Source organism: Cetorhinus maximus, chromosome 11 (genome assembly GCF_964194155.1).
Source record: "Cetorhinus maximus chromosome 11, sCetMax3.hap1.1, whole genome shotgun sequence".
NCBI lineage: Eukaryota > Metazoa > Chordata > Chondrichthyes > Lamniformes > Cetorhinidae > Cetorhinus > Cetorhinus maximus.
In genome coordinates, this window is record NC_135889.1 from 84,072,140 (window position 1) to 84,095,123 (window position 22,984).

Sequence of the window (22,984 nt, forward strand, 5' to 3'; positions counted from 1 at the left end):
AGCAAAGAAGGCTGTTTCTACTAACTGAGGGATCTAGAATGATGGGGCATAGATAAAAGATTAAATATAAGATGGTAGTGAGCAAAAGAAACCGCTTTACACAGAGAGTTGTAAGGCTGTGGAATTTACTTCCATGCTGAATGGTTGAGACAGAAACAATGTAAACATTCAAGATTAATTGAATAGCTGGATGAAGGAAAGGGAATAAAGACATATGGGAACAGGGTGGATAAATGTGATCAGGCTTATTAGCTCTATTCACATGGAGAGGAAATGCCAACATGGATTGGTTGAGGCAAATAGCCTGTTTCCATTTTGTAACTTGTTTATTTTTGTGCGTTATATAAGTTAGCATAACACAAACAGGAAACTTGTGGTAGCTGATATAATTTTGGTATGCCAATCACAAAAATTAGAGCTGCCAAAAGAAAATAGGGAATTGAGGCAACATTTAAATAAGAGAATATTAGAATTGTGAAATAGCGAAGAATTGGAGAAGGATTGAAGTGACATATGCTCAATTTGGGTTTAGAGAACAGAATCTTTAAATGTGCTGGCAAAACAAATGTTGGAAGATTGACAAAATAGTAAAAAGAACTGTAAACTACTTCAGGAAGACAAACAAGTTCACAGAATAAGCAGACAAATGGTGGATGCAATTTAATGCAAATAAAGTGTGAGGTTACACAATTTGAGAGGAAATATAAATAATGGGGATATAGACAATGGAAAGACATTGAAGGAGTGGGACAGAGGAACCCAGGAGTTCAAATGCAATATTCCCCCAGCATATGGTGGGTAGAAAAAATCCAGTAAAAAGATTGGCAGCAATTTAGTCTATATAGGGACATAGTATACAAGAGTAAAAAAATGCAAAACATTGACTAGGCTACAATTAGAGTATTATGTGCAGTTTTGGGCAGTCCCATAAGAAAATACATTACAGTCATGAAGATAGAAAGAATGAATATACATTTATACAGAGCTTTTAATGGCATCAATTTCCTACTTGTGATTCTAGAATTAATGAAAAATACTCCAGTCTCTCTCTAAAACCTGCAATAGTCATCTGTTTCATGGTGTAGGGGTAACATATTAGCATAGATAGAATGGGTTTTTGTCTCATTTTCGAAATGTGATGAGTGGAGCCCAGTAGGGGTGTCTGCTGGGGCCTCACCTTTTTACAATTTGCATCAATGACTTAGATGAGGAGAGCGAAGGCATGGTAGCTAAATTTACAGACATCATAAAGATGGGTAGGGAAGTATGTTGCGAAGAAGACGTGAGGGGTTTGCAAACAGACATAGATAAGTTGAGTGAGAGGGCAAAAATCTGGCAGATGGAGTGTAATGTGAGAAAATATGAAGTTGCTCACTTTGGCAGGAAGAATAAAAAAGCAGAATATTACTTAAACGGAGAATGCCTGCAGAATTCCGAGGTGCAGAGGGATCTAGGTGTTCTAGTGCATGAGTCACAGAAAGTTAGTATGCAAGTGCAGCACATAATCAAGAAGGCTAATAGAATGTTATCCTTTATTGCAAGAGGAATTGAACATAAAAGTAAGGGTGTTATGCTTTAGTTATACAGGGCATTGGTGAGACCACATCTCGAATACAGTTTTGGTCTCCTTATTTAAGAAAGGATGTAAATGCATTGGAGGTGGTTCAGAGGAAGTTTACTAGATTGATACCTGGAATCAGCAGGTTGTCTTATGAGGAAAGGTTAGACAGGCTGGCCTTGTTTCCACTGGAGTTTAGAAGATTGAGGGGTGATTTGATTGAAGTTTATAAGATCCTGAATGGTCTTGACGAGGTGGACATGGAAAAGATGTTTCCTCCTGTGGGTGAGTCCAGAACTAGGGGGCATGGTTTTAATATTAGGGGTCATCCTTTTGGGACAGAGATGAGGAAAAAAAATTTCTCTCAGATGTTTGTGCGACTTTGGAACTCTCTGCCTCAGAAGGTGGTGGAGGTGGGGTCATTGAACATTTTTAAGGCAAAGGTAGATAAATTCTCGTTAGGCAAGGGTGTCAAAGGCTATTAGGGGTAGATAGGAATGTGGAACTCAAAACATAAACAAATCAGCCATGATCTTATTGAATGGGAAAGCATGCTCGAGGGGCTGAATGGCCTACTTCGGCTCCTATTTTGTATGTTTGTATATTTCACTATACATCAAAAGCATTTCACAATCAATTAAATACTTTTGAAGTGTAGACATCGTTGTAGTATAGAGAAATGTGACAGCCAATTTGTACACAGAAAGATCCCACAAACAGCAATGAAACAAATGACAAGATAATCTTTGATATTAGCAATGTTATTTGTTTGGGTGTCAACTTGCCAAATTTATCATGTGCCATTTGCTTGTATTTTAAACTGTGCATATCCACGCTACAAATTATAGCCTATTTCTCAGCTTTAAACTAAAAGCACGATTTAGAAAAGAAATACATTAGAATTATTATTTAGTGACGCTGATTGAGGGATAGATAGTGGCCAAAACACCAGGACAGCTCCCTGCTCTTCTTCAAATCATTTCATGGGATCTTTTACATCCACCTGAAAAGGCAGATGAGACCCAAGTTTAACATCTCATCCAAAAGATGGCACCTCTGACAGGGCAATATTCCCTAAGTTCAGCACTGAAGTTAGAATATGCATTCATGTCCTTGGAGTAGAATTTGAACTCATGGCCTTTCAGCTCAGAGGCAAGAATGTCACCATTGAGCTAAGGCTGACACCTTAAAGAGAGATTATGAGATAGACTTACAAAGTTGATTCCAATGATGATAAACTATCATAATGAGATGTGAAACTATTTCCAATGGAGCAGAGATGTATAAGTAGAGGTTTGATAAAGACTTTTAACATTATGGAGGATCTTAATAGTGAATATGGAAAGGATAGGACACCTCTGGTAGAGGTGTCAACCAACAGAAGTAATCCAATTTAAAATGGTCACTAACAGAGTGAGTAGAAGTTAAGAGAAATTCCTTTGTGCAGTCGGTTGCTGGGGCATGAAATATTTTGCTACACAGAGTGGCTGAGCAGGACACCACTAGGTCTTTGAAAGGAAAGGTAGATAAATAGCTGACATATAGAAAAATATGGGAAAAGAGTGAGATTAGTTTAGGTTGCTCTATACATGATGAGCTAAATCCCTATAATGGTGCTGCAAACAGATGATTATTCCAGGTTTGCAAGACTAGAGTATTGCTAATTAATTCCAGAATCACAGTAAGGAAACTGACAGGTGATTTGCAAGGTTAGTTAGACTATTAAATTCTCTTACCAAAAATCATTTCTATATATCATAGATAGCAGGTTGCTCGAGATAATTTGATGAATAAATGTATTTTTTTAAACATATAAGATGCGATGGTTGAGAGATATTACAGAAACTTGCTTCACAAAGCCACTTAGTGGTCACAACCTGTTATTGCATTGTACCAGTTGACAGCAAAATTGGAAACTGTTGACGTAGCAATTTACAATGGGAAATGTTGACAGAAAGCATGACAAAAAATTGTAACAACTGGAATTAAGTTGCTCAGGATGTTATGTAAGATTTTAAATAACATATGGCTTTTATAGTGAAAGTCGCAATGTTAAACGGATATATAGGGCAAAATCGTCCCAGATTTGCACTAAGTGCAGCAGCGAGCGAGCATAAAAAAAATGTTTTACGTGCCAGCTGCAGTGGTGGATTTTAATGCCGTATCATTCTCTCCCCGTCACATAAATTATGCAGTCACGGGAAACACGCGGGATCGCTGGCAGCCAGCCTCCGAATTGCCTGCCACACCATTACCTCGTGCTTCCTCACTCCTGGCGCCATGTTTAAACTGCAGCCACACACACTGTTCTCAATGCTTGTAGCCCATGACGGTTCCAGTAAAGGCATGGCCCCAAAAGCCAAGAAGAGTGCAGCTCCCTGATTCAGTGACCCATCCCTGGGATGCCTTTTGGAGGCTGTGGAGTCCCACTGCGATGTCCTCTACCCCAGCTCTGGCCGCAGGAGGCCCATCAGTCTCGCCGCTCCGGCTTGGGAGAAGATGGCAGAGGTGGTCAGTGCCCATGCTGCACACAAGAGGTCAGCCATCCAGTGCAGAAAAAAGATGAATGATGTCATCCGTGCCACTAGGGTAAGTCAACCTACTCATCACTCTCAACTCATAAACTCATAAGCCCACCACACATTCACTGACATCTCACTCACTGCCAGCTCGAGGGACATCACCACTCATTCCCTCCTCATTCCGTCCATGGCTCCACTCAGCACACACACACATCTGGCATCCTTCACATTTGGCCTGGCATGTGACTTGCTCACATTCTCTCTATCTGTCTTTATGCAGGACAGGATTGTGCGCAACCAATGGGAGAGGTCCCAGGCTGGGGGTGGGGGGTGGGGGGCGGGGTGTGTGTGTGCTGGACATTAAGGCCCTCACTCCATTCAAGGGTCACAGGTTGGAGCTGGCTGGAGAGGAAATGAGCCATTCCTACGGCAACGGTGAGGTCAGCGGCAAGCATCCACGTGAGGATCCTGCACCACTTCATCCGTGTCTCTCAACGCTACTTTGAGTCCACTCTTCTGTGTGTAACTAAGCACTAATAATCTGCACTTTCTCTCCTCAGGCAACCTTGGTGGGACCAAGATGTGGAGCAGCCTCAAGATCACAATCTGGTGAGCACAGCACACAATCTGTTCCACAGCAGGAGGAGACAGGGACATCCGAGGTCCTACTTTTTGAGGGAGAATGTTCCACACTTTTATCAGCTTTTATACAAAGAAGTGTTTCCTAGTTTTTCTCCTGAAGGCCTGGCTTTGTATGTACAGTTCGTTCCACTTGTCCTAGACTGCTCCACCAGCGGAGAAGGTTTCTCCCTATCTACCCTGTCAATTCCCTTCAAAATCCTAATAATGTCAATTAAGTTGCCCCTTAAGCTTCCACATCAGTTGTAGCTCTCTCTGCTTATGGTGTGTGTTATGGAATTGCAAGAGCCCTGCTGCCCTGATGATTAATGATTATTTTTTTTTAAAAGGCGTTGGGTGCAAAAGTGTTGCTATAAATGTTTGTTTTTGTTGGCCTTCATTAATAGCAGGAGTGTTATCTTGTCACTTCACCACCAATAAGTCACTCCCAAGAAGTGCAACTCTTACAAAGCAGATGAACATTCTCCTAGATAAACACTTCTCTAAATGTTCGAATGTGAGATAATTGTATATCTATCCATGAAAGTCACCATAGTCCCAGAGGATGAAAGATGTCCAGTGGTGAGTTTAACCTGATGGTCACCACACCTCTGGCAAGGGGCAAGGTCAAGAAAGTGATTGTGGATGACCTCAGCTAGTACAGGATTTGAACCCATACTGTTGGTATTACTCTGCATCACAAACCAGCCATCCAGCCAACTGAGCTAACCAACCCCTGTCCATCCATACTTCTCAGTCATTCCATTTCTATCCTACAAAGTATTTGGCTTATTTTCAATAAAAACATGTTAAACTTCATTTGACATGTAGTTTTGAACATAAGTCATGGTAATAAGGGCTGAGAGACAACAGAAAATGCACAGATGTCTAACTTTGTAATATATAGTATTAACTGACAGCGCAGTGCAATATACACCTTGGTAATGCAAGGTGGTTCTTTACTATCAAGATAAATTGGTAGTTTGAACCAATTAACAATCTAAGCAGATAGCTAAAATTCTGCAATATCTCATCATTGTGGATGTTGCTGGCGTGCGGGGGTGGGTTTGGATGGTTTTGGAGGGGGCGGGGGGGGGGGGGGGGGGGGGGGTGGCGGTACTACCCTAAAGATAATCCCTTTCCAGATGTTGTTTTATTCTTGAGCCCCAGATGCATTGTGTGCATTAATGACATAGCACTCTGGTGGGGCATGGTGATGAATGCTTGGGTATTGGCATCAATAAATCGGACTGTATTCTATGTATCCACATAACTTATCAAGCAAATCAGAACCATATAAACAGATTTTTTTTTATTTGTTCTTGGGAAGTGGGCTTCACTGGCTGGGCCAGCATTTATTCCCCATCCCTAGTTGCCCTTGAGAAGGTGATAATGAGCTGCCTTCTTGAATCGCTGCAGTCCATGTGGTGTAGGTACACCCGTACACCCACAGTGCTGTTAGGGAGGGAGTTCCAGGATTTTGACCCAGCGACAGTGAAGGGATTGCTATATATTTCCAAGTCAGGATGGTGAGTGACTTGGAGGGGAAATTCCAGGTGGTGGTGTTCCCACCTATCTGCTGCCTTTGTCCTTCTAGATGGTAGTGGTCGTGGGTTTGGAAGGTGCTGTTGAAGGAGCCTTGGTGAATTCCTGCAGTGCACCTTGTAGATGGTACATACTGCTGCTACTGTGCATCGGTGGTAGAGGGAGTGAATGTTTGGGGATGTGGTGCCAATCACACAGGCTGCTTTTTCCTGGATGGTGTCAAGCTTCTTGAGTGTTGTGGGAGCTGGACTCATCCAGGCAAGTGGGGAGTATTCCATCACATTCCTGACTTGTGCCTTGTAGATGGTGGACAGGTTTTGGGGAGTCAGGAGGTGAGTTACTTGTCGCATGATTCCTAGCCTCTGACCTGCTCTTGTAGCCACAGTATTTATATGGCTAGTCCAGTTCAGTTTCTGGTCAATGGTAACACCCAGGGTGTTGATAGTGGGGGATTCAATGATGGCAATGCCATTGAACATCAAAGGGCGATGGTTGGATTCTCTCTTGTTGGAGATGGTCGTTGTCTGACACTTGTGTGATGCAAACGTTATTTGCCAATTGTCAGCCCAAGCCTGGATATTGTCTAGGTTTTGCTGCATTTGGACATGGACTGCTTCAGGATCTGAGTAGTCGCGAATGGTGCTGAATGTTGTGCAATCATCAGCAAACATTCCCACTTCTGACTTTATGATGGGAGAAAGGTCATTGATGAAACAGCTGAAGACGGTTGGGCAGAGGACACTACCCTGAGGAACTCCTGCAGTGATGTCCTGGAGCTGAGAGGACTGACCTCCAACAACCATAACCATCTTCCTTTGTGCTAGGTATGAATCCAACCAGCGGAGAGTTTTCCCCCTGATTCCCATTGACTCCAGTTTCATGAGGGCTCCTTGATGCCACAGTCGGTCAAATGCTGCCTTGATGTGAAGGGCAGTCACTCTCACCTCAGCTCGGGAGTTCAGCTCTTTGGTCCATGTTTGAACAAAGGCTGTAATGAGGTCAGGAGCTGAGTGGCCCGGCAGAACCCAAACTGAGCATCAGTGAGCAGGTTATTGCAAAGCAAGTGCCACTTGATAGCACTGTTGATGACCCCTTCCATTGCTTTACTGATGATCGAGGGTTTACTGATGAGGCGGTAATTGGCCAGGTTGGATTTGTCCTCCTTTTTGTGTACAGGATATACCTGGGCAATTTTCCACAAAATTAGATGCCGGGTAGATGCCAGTGTTGTAGCTATACTGGAACTGCTTGGCTAGGGGCGCAGCAAGTTCAGGGGCACACGTCTTCAGTACTATTGCCAAAATTTTGTCAGAGCCCTGAGCCTTTGCAGTATCCAGTGCCTTCAGCCATTTCTTGATATCATGCGGAGTGAATCGAATTGGCTGAAGACTGGCATCTGTGATGCTGGGGACTTCTGGAGGAGGCCAAGATGGATCATCCACTCGGCACTTCTGGCTGAAGATTGTTGTGAATGCTTCAGCCTTATCTTTTGCACTGATAAGCTGGGCTCCTCCATCATTCAGGGTGGGGATATTTGTGGAGCTGCCTCCTCCAGTGAATTGTTTAATTGTCCACCACCATTCACGATTGGATGTGGCAGGGCTGTCGGGCTTAGATCTGATGCATTGGTTGTAGGATCGCTTAGCTTTGTCCATCACTTACTGCTTATGCTTTTTGGCACGCAAGTAGTCCTGTGTTATGGCTTCACCAGGTTGACACCTCATTTCTAGGTATATCTGCTGCTGTTCCTGGCATGCCCTCCTGCACTCTTCATTGAACCAGGTTTGATCCCCTGGCTTGATGGTAATGGTAGAGTGGGGGATATGCCGGGAGGACATATGCCATGAGGTTCCAGATTGTGTTTGAGTACAACTCTGCTGCTGTTGATGGCCCACAGCACCTCATGGATGCCCAGTCTTGAGTTGCTAGATCTGTTCAAAATCTATGCCATTTAGCAGGTGGTAGTACCACACATGATGGAGGGTATCCTCAATGTGATGGGAGGACTTTGTCTTCACAACAACTGTGCGGTGGTCAGATGTTCCCAGGTACTTCACAAATTGACAAATTACAAATGGCCACCAGGCCAGGAAGGAAAAAATTTGGGCAATGATGAACAAATAGATACCAAAATAATGAGCTGTAAGGGGCAAGTTAACAATTAAGAAAAGTGCAGAGACAGGTAAGTTCATGGAGGAAACTTTGAAGAAGGGTGCAAGGTGGTTGAAATGGTAGGGCAATGGAAGAAATTATGCACAAATGGCCAAGGTCAGAGAAATGACACATTCAAAGGGGTTACCAGGACGGGGGAAGATACGTGAGACAAGATCATGGAGCAACAAAAATTTTGAATTGAATAAATTGGGGTACATGGAGTCAGTGCTAGTCAGCGAGTATGGAGTCATAGATGAGCAGGACAATGCAAGACAGGATAAGTGGAGCAGAATTTTAGTCAAATTAATTTATTGAGGGTGGATGATGGGAGGCAAAAAAAAAGGAAAGTGCTAAAGTAGTCAAGTCTGGAAACGAGAAAGGCATGTATACCTTTAGCAGCAGAGGGACAGAGGTAGGGCTAGAGGTGCTGATGAGTACAATTCTTGAAAAAAATATGAGTTCAAAATAGCTCCATTCAAGGTTCAACAGAATAGCAAGATTCTGAATAGTCTGATTCACTCCAGCCAGGGAAGGGATTGAGGTTAGTAGTGAGGGAACAGCGCATGATGTGGACCACAGATTTTCTCAATGTTGAACTGGAGGAAGTTGTAATTCACTCAGAGCTTCAGAGGTACTCAGTGATTGAGAGATTAGTGGTGAGATCAAAGGTACCATTAAAAGTGCAGTTTAATGCTACGTTCACGTTTGTGTAAATGAATTTCAGTTGTATCTCAATGCACTATCAAGCAACACAAGACATCTCAACTCCACTTGGATTTTCTACTGTCGGGGTAACAAGCCCAACATGGTGTTTTGGCTTTTGAACCTCCAAGGCACTTTATAAAAGGTTACTGCAGTTAATTATGTTATGTTGAGAAAGCAGATCAACTCATCCATGGGCTCATTATATTACAAAAATGCCAGCCAGGCAAAGCTCTCTTCTGGCAGGCAGTGCAATTTGCAGTACAACTTGTGACTTGTCCAAAGGTTTGCACACTGCAATTATAAGTGAGACAGAGTCGAAAACAAACAAAGAAACAAACGTGTTTCTTAGCCATATGGAGGTTTGGTTTGTCAGGTTCATTCCTTTTCCATCTGTAAAAAAGCTCATCATCTAATAGAAATTAAGACACCTGTGGTCTGCAACACAAATTCTAAAGCCAAGCTAACACCATACCAAGAGGGTTTGCTGTGAGGTTGGTGTGCAGTTGTAGACTACCAATATAGAAGATCCTTTGGATGAATTCTACACACACCACACCACACATCTGGTAGATTAGCTACGTATCAACCATAAGTCACACCTGAAAAGTCTTATTTATTACACCTAAACAATGTGCTTATATTTTAGATTGGAAAAATAAATAAGTACGGTGGCTTCATTTTAACGGGGTGAGGTTGGAAATACTGGCATTCTGTATCGCAATCACAGATCACCATTCAGTCAAAAGTTAACACCCATTTAAAACAAACTATAAGTTTCATGATTTAGATTTTTTTTTACAGACAACTGAAACGAGCACTTGCCTCTAAACTGGCTGTCAAACCAGTTCTCAGGTATATTAGTACAGCTTTTAAACATCCATTCTATCATATATTTCAAGAACTTAGAAAACCTGAAGCACAATCTGAATTAGACAATTGCAGCATGAGGAAATTGATAAAAAAATGTATTAGCAGCCTTCAGAGGCGGAACTTGAGCTGTGGACACATCATTCAGTTTTGTATAACAAACAAAACCTTGAAAGCATACACGGAACTTGAAACAAAGAAACAAAATGGGTGTGCAAGATGGAACTTTGGAGAATTATTTTCGTGCAAGATGGAACTTTGGAGAATTATTTTCCTCCACATTTAGCAGATTTTCCTCTTCCCACCTTTTACACAACTTGAGGATGTGTATCTAAGTATCTATTCGCGCCACTTCCCTCACCCACCGCAGTCCACTGCTGTACCACCCAACCTCTACCCCGCTGAGATTAATTACATTAGCAACAGCCAGGATTCAAATCAGAGAGCTTCCCAGACTTTACATCAGATACATTCACTGAGATATCGAGGGGGAAAAACAACCTCTGATTAGCTGAAAGGTTCAATTGATTAACTAATTAATTGCGAATGCTTTGATACACTTTGCCATGTTCTGATATCAATAAAAACTTATTTTTATATAGCGCCTTTAATGTAATAAAATGGCCAAAGTGCTTCACAGAAGCCATTATAAAGCAAATTTAAATATCAAGCCACATAAGCCGATATTAAGGCAGATGGTCAAAAGCTTAGTCAGAGGTAGATTTTAAGGAATATCTTAAAGCAAGAAAGGTAGGTAGAGAATCAGAGAAGTTTAGGGAGGCAATTTAGAACTTAGGGCCTTGGGAGCTGAAGGTGCAGCCACCAATGGTGAAGCAATTAAAATCGGGGATGCTCAGGAGGCCAGAATTAGATGAGTGCAGATGTCTCGGAGGGCTGTGTTCTGAAGGAAATTAAAGATACAGGGAGAGTGATGTCATGGAGAGATATAAAAACAAGAACAAGGATGAGAATTTTAAAATCAAAGCACTGCTTGATCAGGAGCCAATTTAGATCCGAGAGCACAGTCATGATGGATGAACAGGATTGGGTGCAAGTAAAGACATGGGTAGCAGAGATTTGGATGACCTCAAGTTACAAATTTAAAAATGTGATAGGCCAACCAAGAGTGCACTGGAATAGTCAAGTCTAAAGGTAACAAAGGCATGAATGCAACTTTTAGCAGCAAATGAGCTAAGGCAGGGGCAAAGTTACAAAGGTGAAAATAGGTGATCTTAGTGACGGTGCAGACATGTGGTCAGAAGTTTATGTTGGGACCAAGTACGACGCTGCTGGTTTGCACTCAGACTGTTGCCAAGGAGAGGGATAGAGTCGGTGCTAGGGGACGGAATTTGGAACAGGGACTGAAGATAATGGCTTCAGTCTTCACAACATTTAATGAAGGAAATTTCTGCTCTAGTACTGGATGTCAGATAAGCAGTCTGATAATTTAGCAACAGTGGGGGAGTTGACAGAGATTATGGCAAGGTACAGCTGGGTGTCGTCACAATACATATGAAAACGAATGCTGTGTTTTTGGATGATGTTGCCAAAGGAACAACATATAGATGAGAAATAGAAGGGGGCCAAGGATAGATGCTTGGAGAACACCAGAGGTAATGGTGCAAGAGAAGGAAGAGAAACCAGTGCAAGTAATACTCTGGGGAATGACCAGGGCAAGAGGTAATAATGGTTTTATTGGGGCCTAGGGTATCAAAGGTCTTGGTGAGGGTGTAATTGAGAAAATCAGCAGTGACAGAAATGTTGCAGCAACTGGAGGACCAAAGACTAGACAGTTGGGATTTTGAAAGTGCAGTTGTAAGTGAAATTGGGGACAGCTTTTTCCCAGGGGCAGATATAGAAGGAGGTGGAGTCAGTGTGTGGAATGAGGGTGTGGGTGGAGGGTGATATAAGGAAGTGATCAGAAATGGCCATATCTGTTATTGATACAATAGGAGTAGTGAGAACATGTGAGATGGCAAGGTCAAGGCGATGGCCATGAGTATGGGTTGGGGAGTTTACATGAAGGAGAAGATTAAGGGAGGATTAGAGGGCAGTGGCTAACAGGAGAGAGAACAGGATGAGTTAAGAAGGAAGCTGAAATCACCAAGGATGAGAGTGATTCAATGCAGAGGCTGAGGGTGGAAAACAATGAATATTTCTTGGTGAAAGCATTTTTATCATGCTTGGGTGGACGGTACAGAATGAGGTTTTTGAATGAGAAGTGAGAAGGGTAGAAAATGGTGAGATGCTCAAAGGAGGAGAAGATACCAGAGGAGTAGATGGTCAGGCAAAGGTTCAGTTTGATAATAAAAGAGCTGCACTGTCACCACAACAGTCTTGGCAGGGCAAGTGACGGAAGGTATAGCCAGGTGGGAAGCTTCACTTAGGGGGTAAGTGTCATCATACCTGAACCAGGTTTCTGTCAATGCTGTGATATTGATTCAATCATCCACAATAAATTCATGGATGGCAAGTGCCTTGAGTGCAAGTCAACAGGCATTCTGGAGGGAGAGGGGACAGTGAGAGCTGATCCATTGGCAGAGCCCGCCAGATCAGCATTCTCAGCCTTTGTTAGTTAGTGGCCGCAGAAGATAATCCACTAATTTTTGTGATGGAATGTGATCTTTTTTTAAAAACTGGAATAGATTAGAAGCAAGGCAGTAGTTCATATAGAACAAGAAACTGAGCTGAAACTGCTCAACCCCTACTGCACAAGAACCCTGACTAAGTCCTTCAATCTTTTTTTTCCATCAGTTCACATTGGTAGTGCAGATTGCCTATTGTTACTTGAAGGGAAATGCAAATCATAAATGCTGTAAAGCAAAATAAGGATACACTTGTCATGATCTCCTATTTACCCTACGTTACACTAAAATTTCAGTACTGCTGTTTTGAAGTTGTCTGGGAGCACACACTATTAAGAATGTTCTCATTTGTGACATTCTGATAGTATCGGGACATCATAGCAAGAAGTGATCCCACCATTGTCAGTAATGATGCAGCTGGAGTGGAGTGGTGGGGGTCATGGGATTTCTCACCATTACCTCGAAAGCAGGGCAAATAGGGAAGCGTGAGACACACCATAAAATGAATATAATCCCCCGGTAAAATTTTGGATTATGGAAGAATTCAATCGAAAAAAACTTCAAACTTCAATACATAATGGTACATCATTAAAAGGCACAATTCTCCTCGAGCTGTTTTTCCTGGTTTTAACGTATGGCATTTATCGGGAAAAAAGTATCTTTTAACATCACATTGGCAAAACATTTTAGCTTTTCTGTCATAGTTAATTACTTTGGATCATGACTGCTGATTGCAAACCTCACCAACATTTGCCCACTTGGAAGGTGCAAACTACAGATGATTTGAAAATATTACAGGCATGTTACAATCTAGGAGGGAAAATGTGTGGGTTAACTAAAACTAACATAACTGTTAATATTCAATATTCCAACTGTGCTGATGCTTCATACAGTTCTGATGAAGGGAGTGGTAAAGAACTGAACACAATCCATGAAAGAAACACTGATAATTGATTATAAAATAGTAATTGAATTTACTGGTTTGGATGTCATCAAACAATTAGAACAAAGCTCAATCGGTTTACTAAGATAAAAGCAAAAAACTTCAGATGCTGGAAATCCAAAACAAAAATAAAAAAACTGGAAAAACTCAGCAGGTCTGGCAGCATCTGCGGAGAGGAACACAGTTAATGTTTCAAGTCCGTATGACTCTTCAACAAAACTAAGTAAAAATAGAAAAGAGGTGAAATATAAGCTGGTTTGGGGGTGGGGGTGGGGGGGGGGGTGGGTGGGGGTGGACAGGTAGAGCTGGATAGAGGGCCAGTGATAGGTGGAGATAGCTCTACCTTTTAGCCTATTTTGATCCCTTCCCTTCACCCCACCCCCATTAGGGCTATCTGTACCTTGCTTGTCCTGCTTTCTACCCTTAATTAACACATTCCTTAGATAATATCACCACCTTCAACACCTCTTTGTCCTTTTGTCTGTGACATCTTTTGGCAATCTCACCTATCACTGGCCCTCTATCCAGCTCTACCTGTCCCACCACCCCCCACCCCCAACCTTAAACCAGCTTGTATTTCACCTCTCTTCTATTTTTACTTAGTTATGTTGAAGAGTCATACGGATTCGAAACGATAACTGTGTTCCTCTCCGCAGATGCTGCCAGACCTGCTAAGTTTTTCCAGCTATTTTTATTTTTGTTCTCAATCAGTTTACCATGAGCAGAGCAAAAGGCTGAATTACTGCCTGGAACGCATCAATATAATGGTATGCAGTGACTGTTAGCAAGAAAGTTGCTATAGGAAAAAAAAATGACTCACATTAAATACAACCTTTCCTGATTTTCACAGTATATTATTTTTGAAAAGTACTTTGCAGCTAACTAGTGATCTCACTTCGCAGTCAGGTGATATTTGTAAAGTATTTCAAATGCATTTAAACATCATCTGAAATCTTGGTAAGTTTCGTTTCATAAAATCATACTCACTTATCCATTATTCCATATAATTAATTGTTCGATTTCTCCTCCCTGCTTTAACAGCCTGTACAGAGTTCCTTTGAAGGAAGTATTACGAGTATACAAAGCATGCCAGAAATCAGGAAACGTACCAAGCGTTGCAATTTAAAGGGTCATTGGCTTCACGGTGAAGCTCGGCAAATATTGTGTTTCCAAATAGATCTCACGTTATGACAAAACTAAAAGCATACAATTTTCCTCCCTCCATCAAATACAACTCCTGATACCTTTATTTTAGGGAAGCCAGGGTCCTTTTGATGTTCAACTGGCAGAATCTGCTCAAGGTTTACGGGTCTCTGTAAATGCAATGGAATTCTGGAGCATGACTTGGTTGGCATGAGGAACAGTCCCTGTGCCAGCAAATAAAAATTAATAAGCTTCCTGCATCCGGATCCGGGTAACACCTTTGCTCACTCCCTCACCAAACACAAACTTCTGTGCGTTCCCATCAGAAAATGGAAATGTTGCTCACCGGTGAAAACTCGTCACAAACATATGCAAAATTGACTTTCACGTATCCATTTCACTCCAACTAATTTTGTCGACTGCACTCGGCCCAAACTTTAAGGCACTTTCAGAATGTTACCTTTCTTTTGGCCCAGCGAAGATCGAAGTTTTCTCCTGACAAGAAAGTTACTTTCATGGAAATGCTTTATTTGCCGAAACACTAGCTAAATCGACTGCCTCTGTGTTCCTCTATTGATCGCGAAGTGACACAACAATTCGCTTGCTTCAACCTCCTGGTTTCTTATGAATTCAGTGTCGTTTGTAACCCCAGTTGGCTGTTCAGGAGGTCGAACAGAAAGGAAACAGTCCCTGGTTAAGGTTCTGTTTTCAGAGAAGCAGGAGGCAGCCCCTGACTCAGTACAGTGCCCAGCGCAGCTACTGCGAGGCGCTGCCTTATACTCTTCCTGTCCTCAGGTGGGGATCACACTCAGTCTGCCACGTATTGCCAAGAAACTTGATCCTTGAAATTAACCGCGAGATTTGTTTTTCAACCACTATAAACTAAGGGCCGGTTATCCCGAGAATAGTTCGAACAATTCGCCGAGTTTCAGACCAATATTTAACAGCGCGGACCTATCCCCAAAATCCAGTTTGTGTACCCTCCCCACTGATCTGCAAGTGAATTCACTCACTTTCCGCATATAGCTGCGGTGATCGGGTGGTTACAGTTAGGCCACTGGGTTTAATGAATTCAATTCGGATTTTGTACACTTCACCGGCGATTTGTAGATAGCAGTTCCTGATTTTTTTTGTCCCGATGGCAGCTAACTAAAAGCAGTTTCGACCTCACCAGGAGCAGTTCGGAATCGTTTACAATTGTTCATGGGAAAGAAATGGTCCAAGTTCTCTGGCACTGAGGCAGCTTTGGTCATAACTTCTTCTACACTCGCCTGCATCGACTACTGAAGGCCAGGGTTCAAACATTTTTAATGTTTGCAGCTAAACCTAGTCACCCAGCACTCCTTAAACACGCCACTGTTCTAAGAAATTAGGTCAACTAGGAAGTAGCTATCAGTTTGATTTGGTGCCATAGAGCCTTCTAGTCAAACTGACCTTACAGACAAGCTGCTCGTCATTAGCTGCAGGACCTGCCAAATGTAAAAGGCGGCATTAAGTACCATCAGATTAATTAAGGCATAAACCAGTTGCAGAATAAAGCTTTATTTTCCTTAAACCCAAATACACAAACTTCCTCCTGCGTCAGACTGAACGTCCCCCTTTGCCACACAACCATTTTCGACGTACCAGAACATCTTGTGCACCCATCCGCTTACAATCTGATTAAGGCAACTCCAAATACATTTCATGTAAACGCTTATTACTAGCGAAAAATACTTTCACCTCATTTGAGCTGCAGTAGTGCCCCAGAGGTGAGGGCAGCGTGCCAATCCGCTGCACCACCTTCAGCCGTGTATTTTTTAAAAATATTTTTAAAATAACCTTTTTAAAAAAGGTTGCTCAATGGCAAATTGTATAGTAACGCCCTCAATACCGCAGAAAACCACATGATTCAGTTGCAACGTTACCACTCAATAGATTATCAGTTTCCTCACTCACAGGATAACTAATATTCTGCAGTTAACTAGTTACCCCTCTCTATGTTCACTGCTACATTTCCAGAAAATGTTTGGATTTTTGGAAAAGGCTTTTTGCAAGTGAATGTTTGGTAGATAAAGTAGACAGTATTCATGAAATATTACAAATTGACATTGCTAGAAGGGTACCACTAAAAAAAAGTAACGCTTATAATCATTTAAATTCACGCTATGATTTTTCACAAATAAAGACATATCACCTTTAATTCTTTATTCAAACTAAAACCAATATCATTCAGAAGAAAGATCTTAACAGTGATGAAAATGTCGCAGTTGTGGAGACAGATGAGAATAAGTGGATTTCGTAAACAAGTTTTCTTCCATGCAGAATCCTTCGAGATATGACAGCATTCCCCATCTTCAAACGTTGTCAATCATCATCATGGTTTATAAGTTAAATAAAGACCAACAAAAATAACTGGTTTCTGAACATTTATTTATAACTAAGCATTAAAAAGACTCTTAAAGACAAAAATGTGATACTTTCAATTTCTCTAATACACAGTTTGGAAAGTACTGTATATCGTTTGATAACTGTTTAAAGCATATTGTAGGATTTTGCTTTATTACATATCTACACAGTATTTGATCACGCATTGCAAATCAAACTTTCTGCATCAGCATGTATTACTGATAAATCCATTCCCCAAAATATTTGCACACCAGCATTTAAACCCTGAATGTAAAGATACTGAAGTTAAGTGAACAAGTTTTATGTGGGGTGAACAAAAGCCTGACAAATTTGCTGACACTTAAACACAAATTCTCTCGCTCAACTTGATTGTGGAGTTGTGAACAATTGAACAAAAAAAGGTAAGTATTTTTGTACATAGGCTATGCCCAACAGATTTTGTAACAAATTTAACTTTTACAATATACTACAAAATTGATCTCTCTAGTTAACACTTCTACATTAATAGAAAAGCAAGCTTACGTATAAAATTGACCAGTGTACTAAAAGAGACCAGAATAAAGTATCACTTGGCAAGTCCATCTGTGTATAAATGGCTAGCATACAACATAAAATCTATGCAACTGCTATTATAAATTTGATGCGGTTTTACCTAGGTTAATGTTATCCATTTTGCTGCTCTGTATAGATATGCAGTGTCAATCTTTAATTTCCAGTCTGCGACGATAGCAAATGGGCAATTGTAGTCTGATTATGTATATAAACTAATGTTCAGACAAAAATAAAGGTATGAATCTGGTTTGTATATTCAGAATTCCCACTCACAGCAGAATACCATAAAGAACTTCAAAATTACCTTTTTCCATAATTTAAGATTCCCTTTCACCCCACCCTCACAGAAAAATAAAATCTTTTTATAATTATATAGGGAGAAGAATGTTTTCCTAATGTGTTGTTTCAGTTTAATAAACTTTTGATCTTATGGTACAATAAGTTACTTTTTCAGGGTCTCTGGCCCCTTCCTCATCCAAAAACTCAATTTCTCGCACTAAAACATTGGGCGATGAAATGAAAACAAAATAACTTGCACATTAAAATAAATACTTGCAAAAATCCTGCAGCATGACATACAACTTTTCATTCTTGGAATGCGTTTGTTTCATTAAAAAGAGCCATAAAAGTGAAGACTGAGTGAAACCATAGAAGCAATCATTGAAGATACAAGTATACAATAAAAGGTCCCATGCCATTACAAGGACAAATCACTAGATCAACTGTAAAGAATCATCACTTACAGTCTATCAAACACATTGGCTGCTCCATTCAGAGATACTTAAATGAATGCAATTACACAAAAACTTCTGAATACAATAAAGCCAAAACAAAACTTTGGGTTATAGGTTGAAAATAGTTTTACTGTACATTTTCTCACCACCTGGTAAAAGCATTTTAAAGTGAAGGTTTTAATTCTTATTTGAAAGTGCCTTACTAATTCTGTAGTTTGAAAAAAGATTCATTATGGATGCTATAAACTAGGATAAAAGCAGGAGACCTGCTCAGACATGGTGACTTTAGACCCTTCTTTTAGGGGGGCATAAACAACAAATGTGAAATCAATGAGATTTATGGCTTTTTAGTTATAGTTATTGTTGTTGGCATGAATTTAAAAATAACTTACTGGTCTTATTTGAGACATCAATGTTCACTTAAGCGTAAGGTGAAGTTTGTGGGCAATAAGGTGTACACAGTTAGCACTTCAAAACTTGCTGGGTCACTTGTGCCTTGATTGCAGCAGCATGATAATATTGCAGCTGCCTCGTTTGTTTTTAAACACTGAATACCCACTTATTTATATAATTTTCAAGGTTGAGAAAAAATGTTAATATAGAAAAAAGCATGAAATCACATGGTAAACATGACTGCTTAATGTAGTTCAATTATCCTTTATCACAAAAAATACAACTGAGACATCTTTCATATTTGGTCCATTCAATAAAAACCTACTATGTATAAATAGCTCAAACTGGGCTCCGCAAACTTTTAAAACAAAAGCAAATTATTGTGGATACTGGAAATCAGAAATAGAAACAGAGAATGCTGGAAACACTTGGCAGATCTGGCAGTATCTTTGCAGAAAGAAACGTTGTTAGCATTTCATGTCTGATGAAAGGTCACAGACGTGAAACATTAATGCTGTTTCTCTCTCCAGATGCTCCCAGGCCTGCTGAGTATTTTCAACATTTGCTGTTTTTATTTTGCAAACTCTAATGGATCAGAGTGTGAATCCGGGCATTTACAAGATGGTGGAGCTCTATCTGTCTCGAGCCATGTATATCAAGTACTATGAGCACATCATTGAGAATTTTGTATTCTATGCTTCTCTACTTGTTGACTCACTAGCATGTTATTTAATTGTAAACTAGAAAGCTTTCTGCTAATAGGATGGTGTTTCTTTGGGTAGCTGACATTGTTGGAAGTTGGGTATAAAAGAGTATAATTAGGCTCTCAATATTTGCATGGTGAATCCCCAAAGAAAGATTACAAAACTACTGTTTGGAAAGCATGGAGATGTGGGTGGACAGCTGAAACTTATATGAGCTTTTCTGTAATGTACTACTATACATAATCTACCTATAATTACTGCATAAACACAATGGTTTAGTCTCAATTAAACTCCGCATGGTCAAAAAGAACTTGCATTTATATAGTGCCACTTTACACCTCTAAATATCTCAAAGCGCTTCACGTCCGATGAATTAGCTTGAAGTGCATCGACTGTGGTTACGTCCAACAACACCGGTAAATTGCAAAAAGATTAGAAAGGTATTTAAGGGTTCCTCTGGACATCATTTACCACAACGCATCCCTCTCCCCCACCCACCCCCCCACCATCAATAAACATTAGAATGTTTCAAATGCTACAAAGACGATATAAATATAAAAAATATAAAATTTACATCTTTGGCTGAAACATTCTTAAAGCACGTTAAGGAACTCGAGGATTTCACTGACCAGTAACATATCCAAACCATACAAATCTCAGTTTTAACCAATGCTGTCTCTCTCAATTTGAACAAGTTTTGCCCCAAAACCAATAATTAAATTGCTGACTCAAAACCAATATGGTGGCAATTTGATTTCTCCAAATTAGAAGACAACTTACTAATAATATGCAAAATTGATTCTTAATCATCTAACTCAATTGGAGAAATTTTGTTAAATTACATCAAATATTTAACACGTGCAATTGAATGCGGAATTAAGATCTCAATGGTTAATCAAATCTTTAAAACATAACATTCCACAAGGTACAAAATCACATTTACAGAAAATGTAATAATTGGTACATATTTTGTGGGATGACAGATAATTTGTATTATATATTTTTGAAACACTTACGCAGACAAGGTATTTTACAGATAAAGGGATAGGTACTGCAATATAAATTAACAGGTCATTTATTTTATTTTTCTACAAGGGAACATAAAATGGTTTTATACACTAAACATACAAAAATAGGGATATAAACTATATTTTTTTAATAAGGCAGCCCAACATCTTGGAGAGTTGAAAGTTGAGAGTTGAAAATGGCATCACACGACTAGATAAGTATAAAGCACCCTTTGTGCTTACAACACTTCTCACTGAAATAAATTCCCACGTTTCCATTTCTAAAATAAATAAAATTTAATTTTTTTTAAAATTCATGGTATAAATAGAAAGCTCAATGGATAACTGTGGAATACCATTTTGCTCCCACTCATCAATTCTGTGGGGTTCCTCACAAGTAAAGATGATGCAAGTTAGATAAAAATTATGTTCCAATTACTTCTTAAAGTATTCTTCTACATATAAACAAACAAAATTGTTAGTTTTTGTTTACAATCTTAGTAAATCGGAGTAGAAAAGTGCATAAATTTAAAGAAAATTCAAAGAAACTAATTTATTAGTTTGGTTATACCCTACAAATAGCAGTGACTGATTATTTTTTTCCTTTAAAAAGTGCCAAAATAGTTGGGGCATGTTACAAGGTGAGGCAAAGCAACAGCATAAGTGTTAAAACAACAGTTAATCCTGCCACAACACAATAACCTGGGACATGCCGTGCATGGCTGAAATATACAAAGAAAGTACATTTTTAACAATGTTACACTGCAGCGTAATTGTATTTTGGTATTCAAGAGGCCTAGATTATGATGCTTCTGTATAAGTGTGGTAAATTGAACCAAAACTGCATTGACTATTGATTATACAGCACTTCATCCTATACAGAGCAGCGCATAATACAAGAATTGTCATTTGAAGTGCTAGCCTCAGTTACATTACAAAGATTACAGTTTCCTACTATCCAAAGGCCTGACTAGCTGTGCCATCTGGTGAAGCAGTCATTTGAGCTCTTCCCTCTGGCACACTCACCAAGGGGAACTCTGAAAACTCTGCACCAGCCCCACGCACTCTCAGGTTTACTTGTCCATTGGCAGCACTGTATGGGGGAGGAACACCAGCCCTTACATTCTGGTACTGAGCTCTGAATGTCTGTTCAAATGTGCCTATTTGGTAGGCTTGATGGACAGGCTGAGCTTCTACCTTCTTCTGAGATGTCATCTGATCCAAGAATTCTTGTGCTGAAACAGAACTATGATTGGTCTCCTCGCTTGAAAAAGTAAAGGAGTGCTGGGACTCACCAACCATTAAACCATAGTGGGACTTCTCAGAAGATGGTCGCAATGGTGAATTCATGCCTGACCTAAAGCCACGTTGCATAGTCATTGAGGCCATGGAAGAAAATAATGGTTGACTTGGAAGGGTTGGGCTATCAGTTCCAAAAGTAAGGGCCTGATTGGGTAAATATGCATCATTCTGGCTTGTTCTTTCCAAAGCTTGCTGGAGAAATTTTGAATATTCATGGAGCATATTGGCTTTGTCTGAAGATGTTGGTTGGGAACTTGCACCAGCTCTCTCAGGCTGGGCAACCTCAGCTACATCTGAAGTGTTTATTGACATGCTTGAGGCCACTTCTGTATCAGCGACACTAAAAGACATTTCATGCTGTCCATTTGCCTTATGAGAGTAATGGTCTAGCAGAGTCTGCAGTACCTCATCAGGAATCCCACTTTTATCATGACTATTCTTTATTTCAACACTCAATGATTGAGAGTCCAACATAGATGCTGCTGTATTTTCATCAATGACACTAGCCACAGCTGCTTGGGTCACAGATGGCTGCGACGCTATCTGGCCTACATTCAAGGCATACTCTCTACTATTATTACTTGCTGCTTGCAAATAACGCTTCTTCTTCAGAAATTGCATTGCATCATCATAATTGTTACTGCTGTGCACAGGCTTACTGGGAACCTCCTGTAAGGAATCCACCTGATCAATGTCATGGTTTCCCTCAGAGTCCAGCAAACCTGGTTTATCAATAAGTTCATATGTATATTTTGTAACTTTATTTTCTTCATACGTGGATAATGCAGACATTGCCTGGCTTGGTTCCAGCTCCAGTTTCTGACTTCTTTTACTGCTAACTTTCTTGATGACCAATTTTGGTGGATGGATATCTCCGGATGTACTTTCCAGAGGGTCACCACTGTTGGATGAATGCGGTATTTCAACAGAGTATTCAGTCACCATATATTCATCTTTCACTTTTGAAGAAATACTATAGAGTGATGAGTAATCACTCTCATTCTCGTCTTTTTTCTGGTCTAATTTTTCCACTGTGCACTCTTTGTCAGTGAGTGGAACAGGAGGCCTGGATTTATCTCCTGTTTTTTGCTTCTTTTTCCGGGGTAATGGATTATCTTTGTGTTGCAAGGAAATGTTTGGATCTTCCTCAATCCCTCCCATATCACCCATCTTCAATGCACACTTCAGTTTTTTATCTCTGTTTTCATGGCACATGCGTTTATGTTTTAATACACGATCAGTTCTGGAGAAATACTGAAACAAT

General features: G+C 40.3%; 2 protein-coding genes across 8 annotated transcripts in view; both read right to left on the reverse strand.

The window, feature by feature from the left end:
• Nucleotides 1-16,292, reverse strand: part of slc12a8 (solute carrier family 12 member 8) — a 160,919-nt gene extending 144,627 nt beyond the window's left edge. For 2 of the 7 annotated variants that reach the window (XM_078552357.1, XM_078552358.1), the window contains exons 1-2: nt 14,742-15,996; nt 14,485-14,552 (exon numbers count right to left, since the gene is read on the reverse strand). The gene's annotated coding sequence lies outside the window, so the exon portion shown is untranslated. Of the gene's footprint in view, nt 1-14,484; nt 14,553-14,741; nt 15,999-16,266 lie in introns of those variants that run through there. The other 5 variants (XM_078552359.1, XM_078552363.1, XM_078552362.1 and 2 more) reach the window with 5 other exon arrangements.
• A 739-nt stretch (nt 16,293-17,031) lies between these two features.
• znf148 (zinc finger protein 148) overlaps nt 17,032-22,984 on the reverse strand; it is a 47,551-nt gene continuing 41,598 nt past the window's right edge. The window contains exon 9 of the mRNA XM_078552352.1: nt 17,032-22,974. Within this exon, the coding sequence (XP_078408478.1) occupies nt 21,373-22,974 (1,602 nt within the window). The 3' untranslated portion in view covers nt 17,032-21,372. The remainder of the gene's footprint in view (nt 22,975-22,984) is intronic.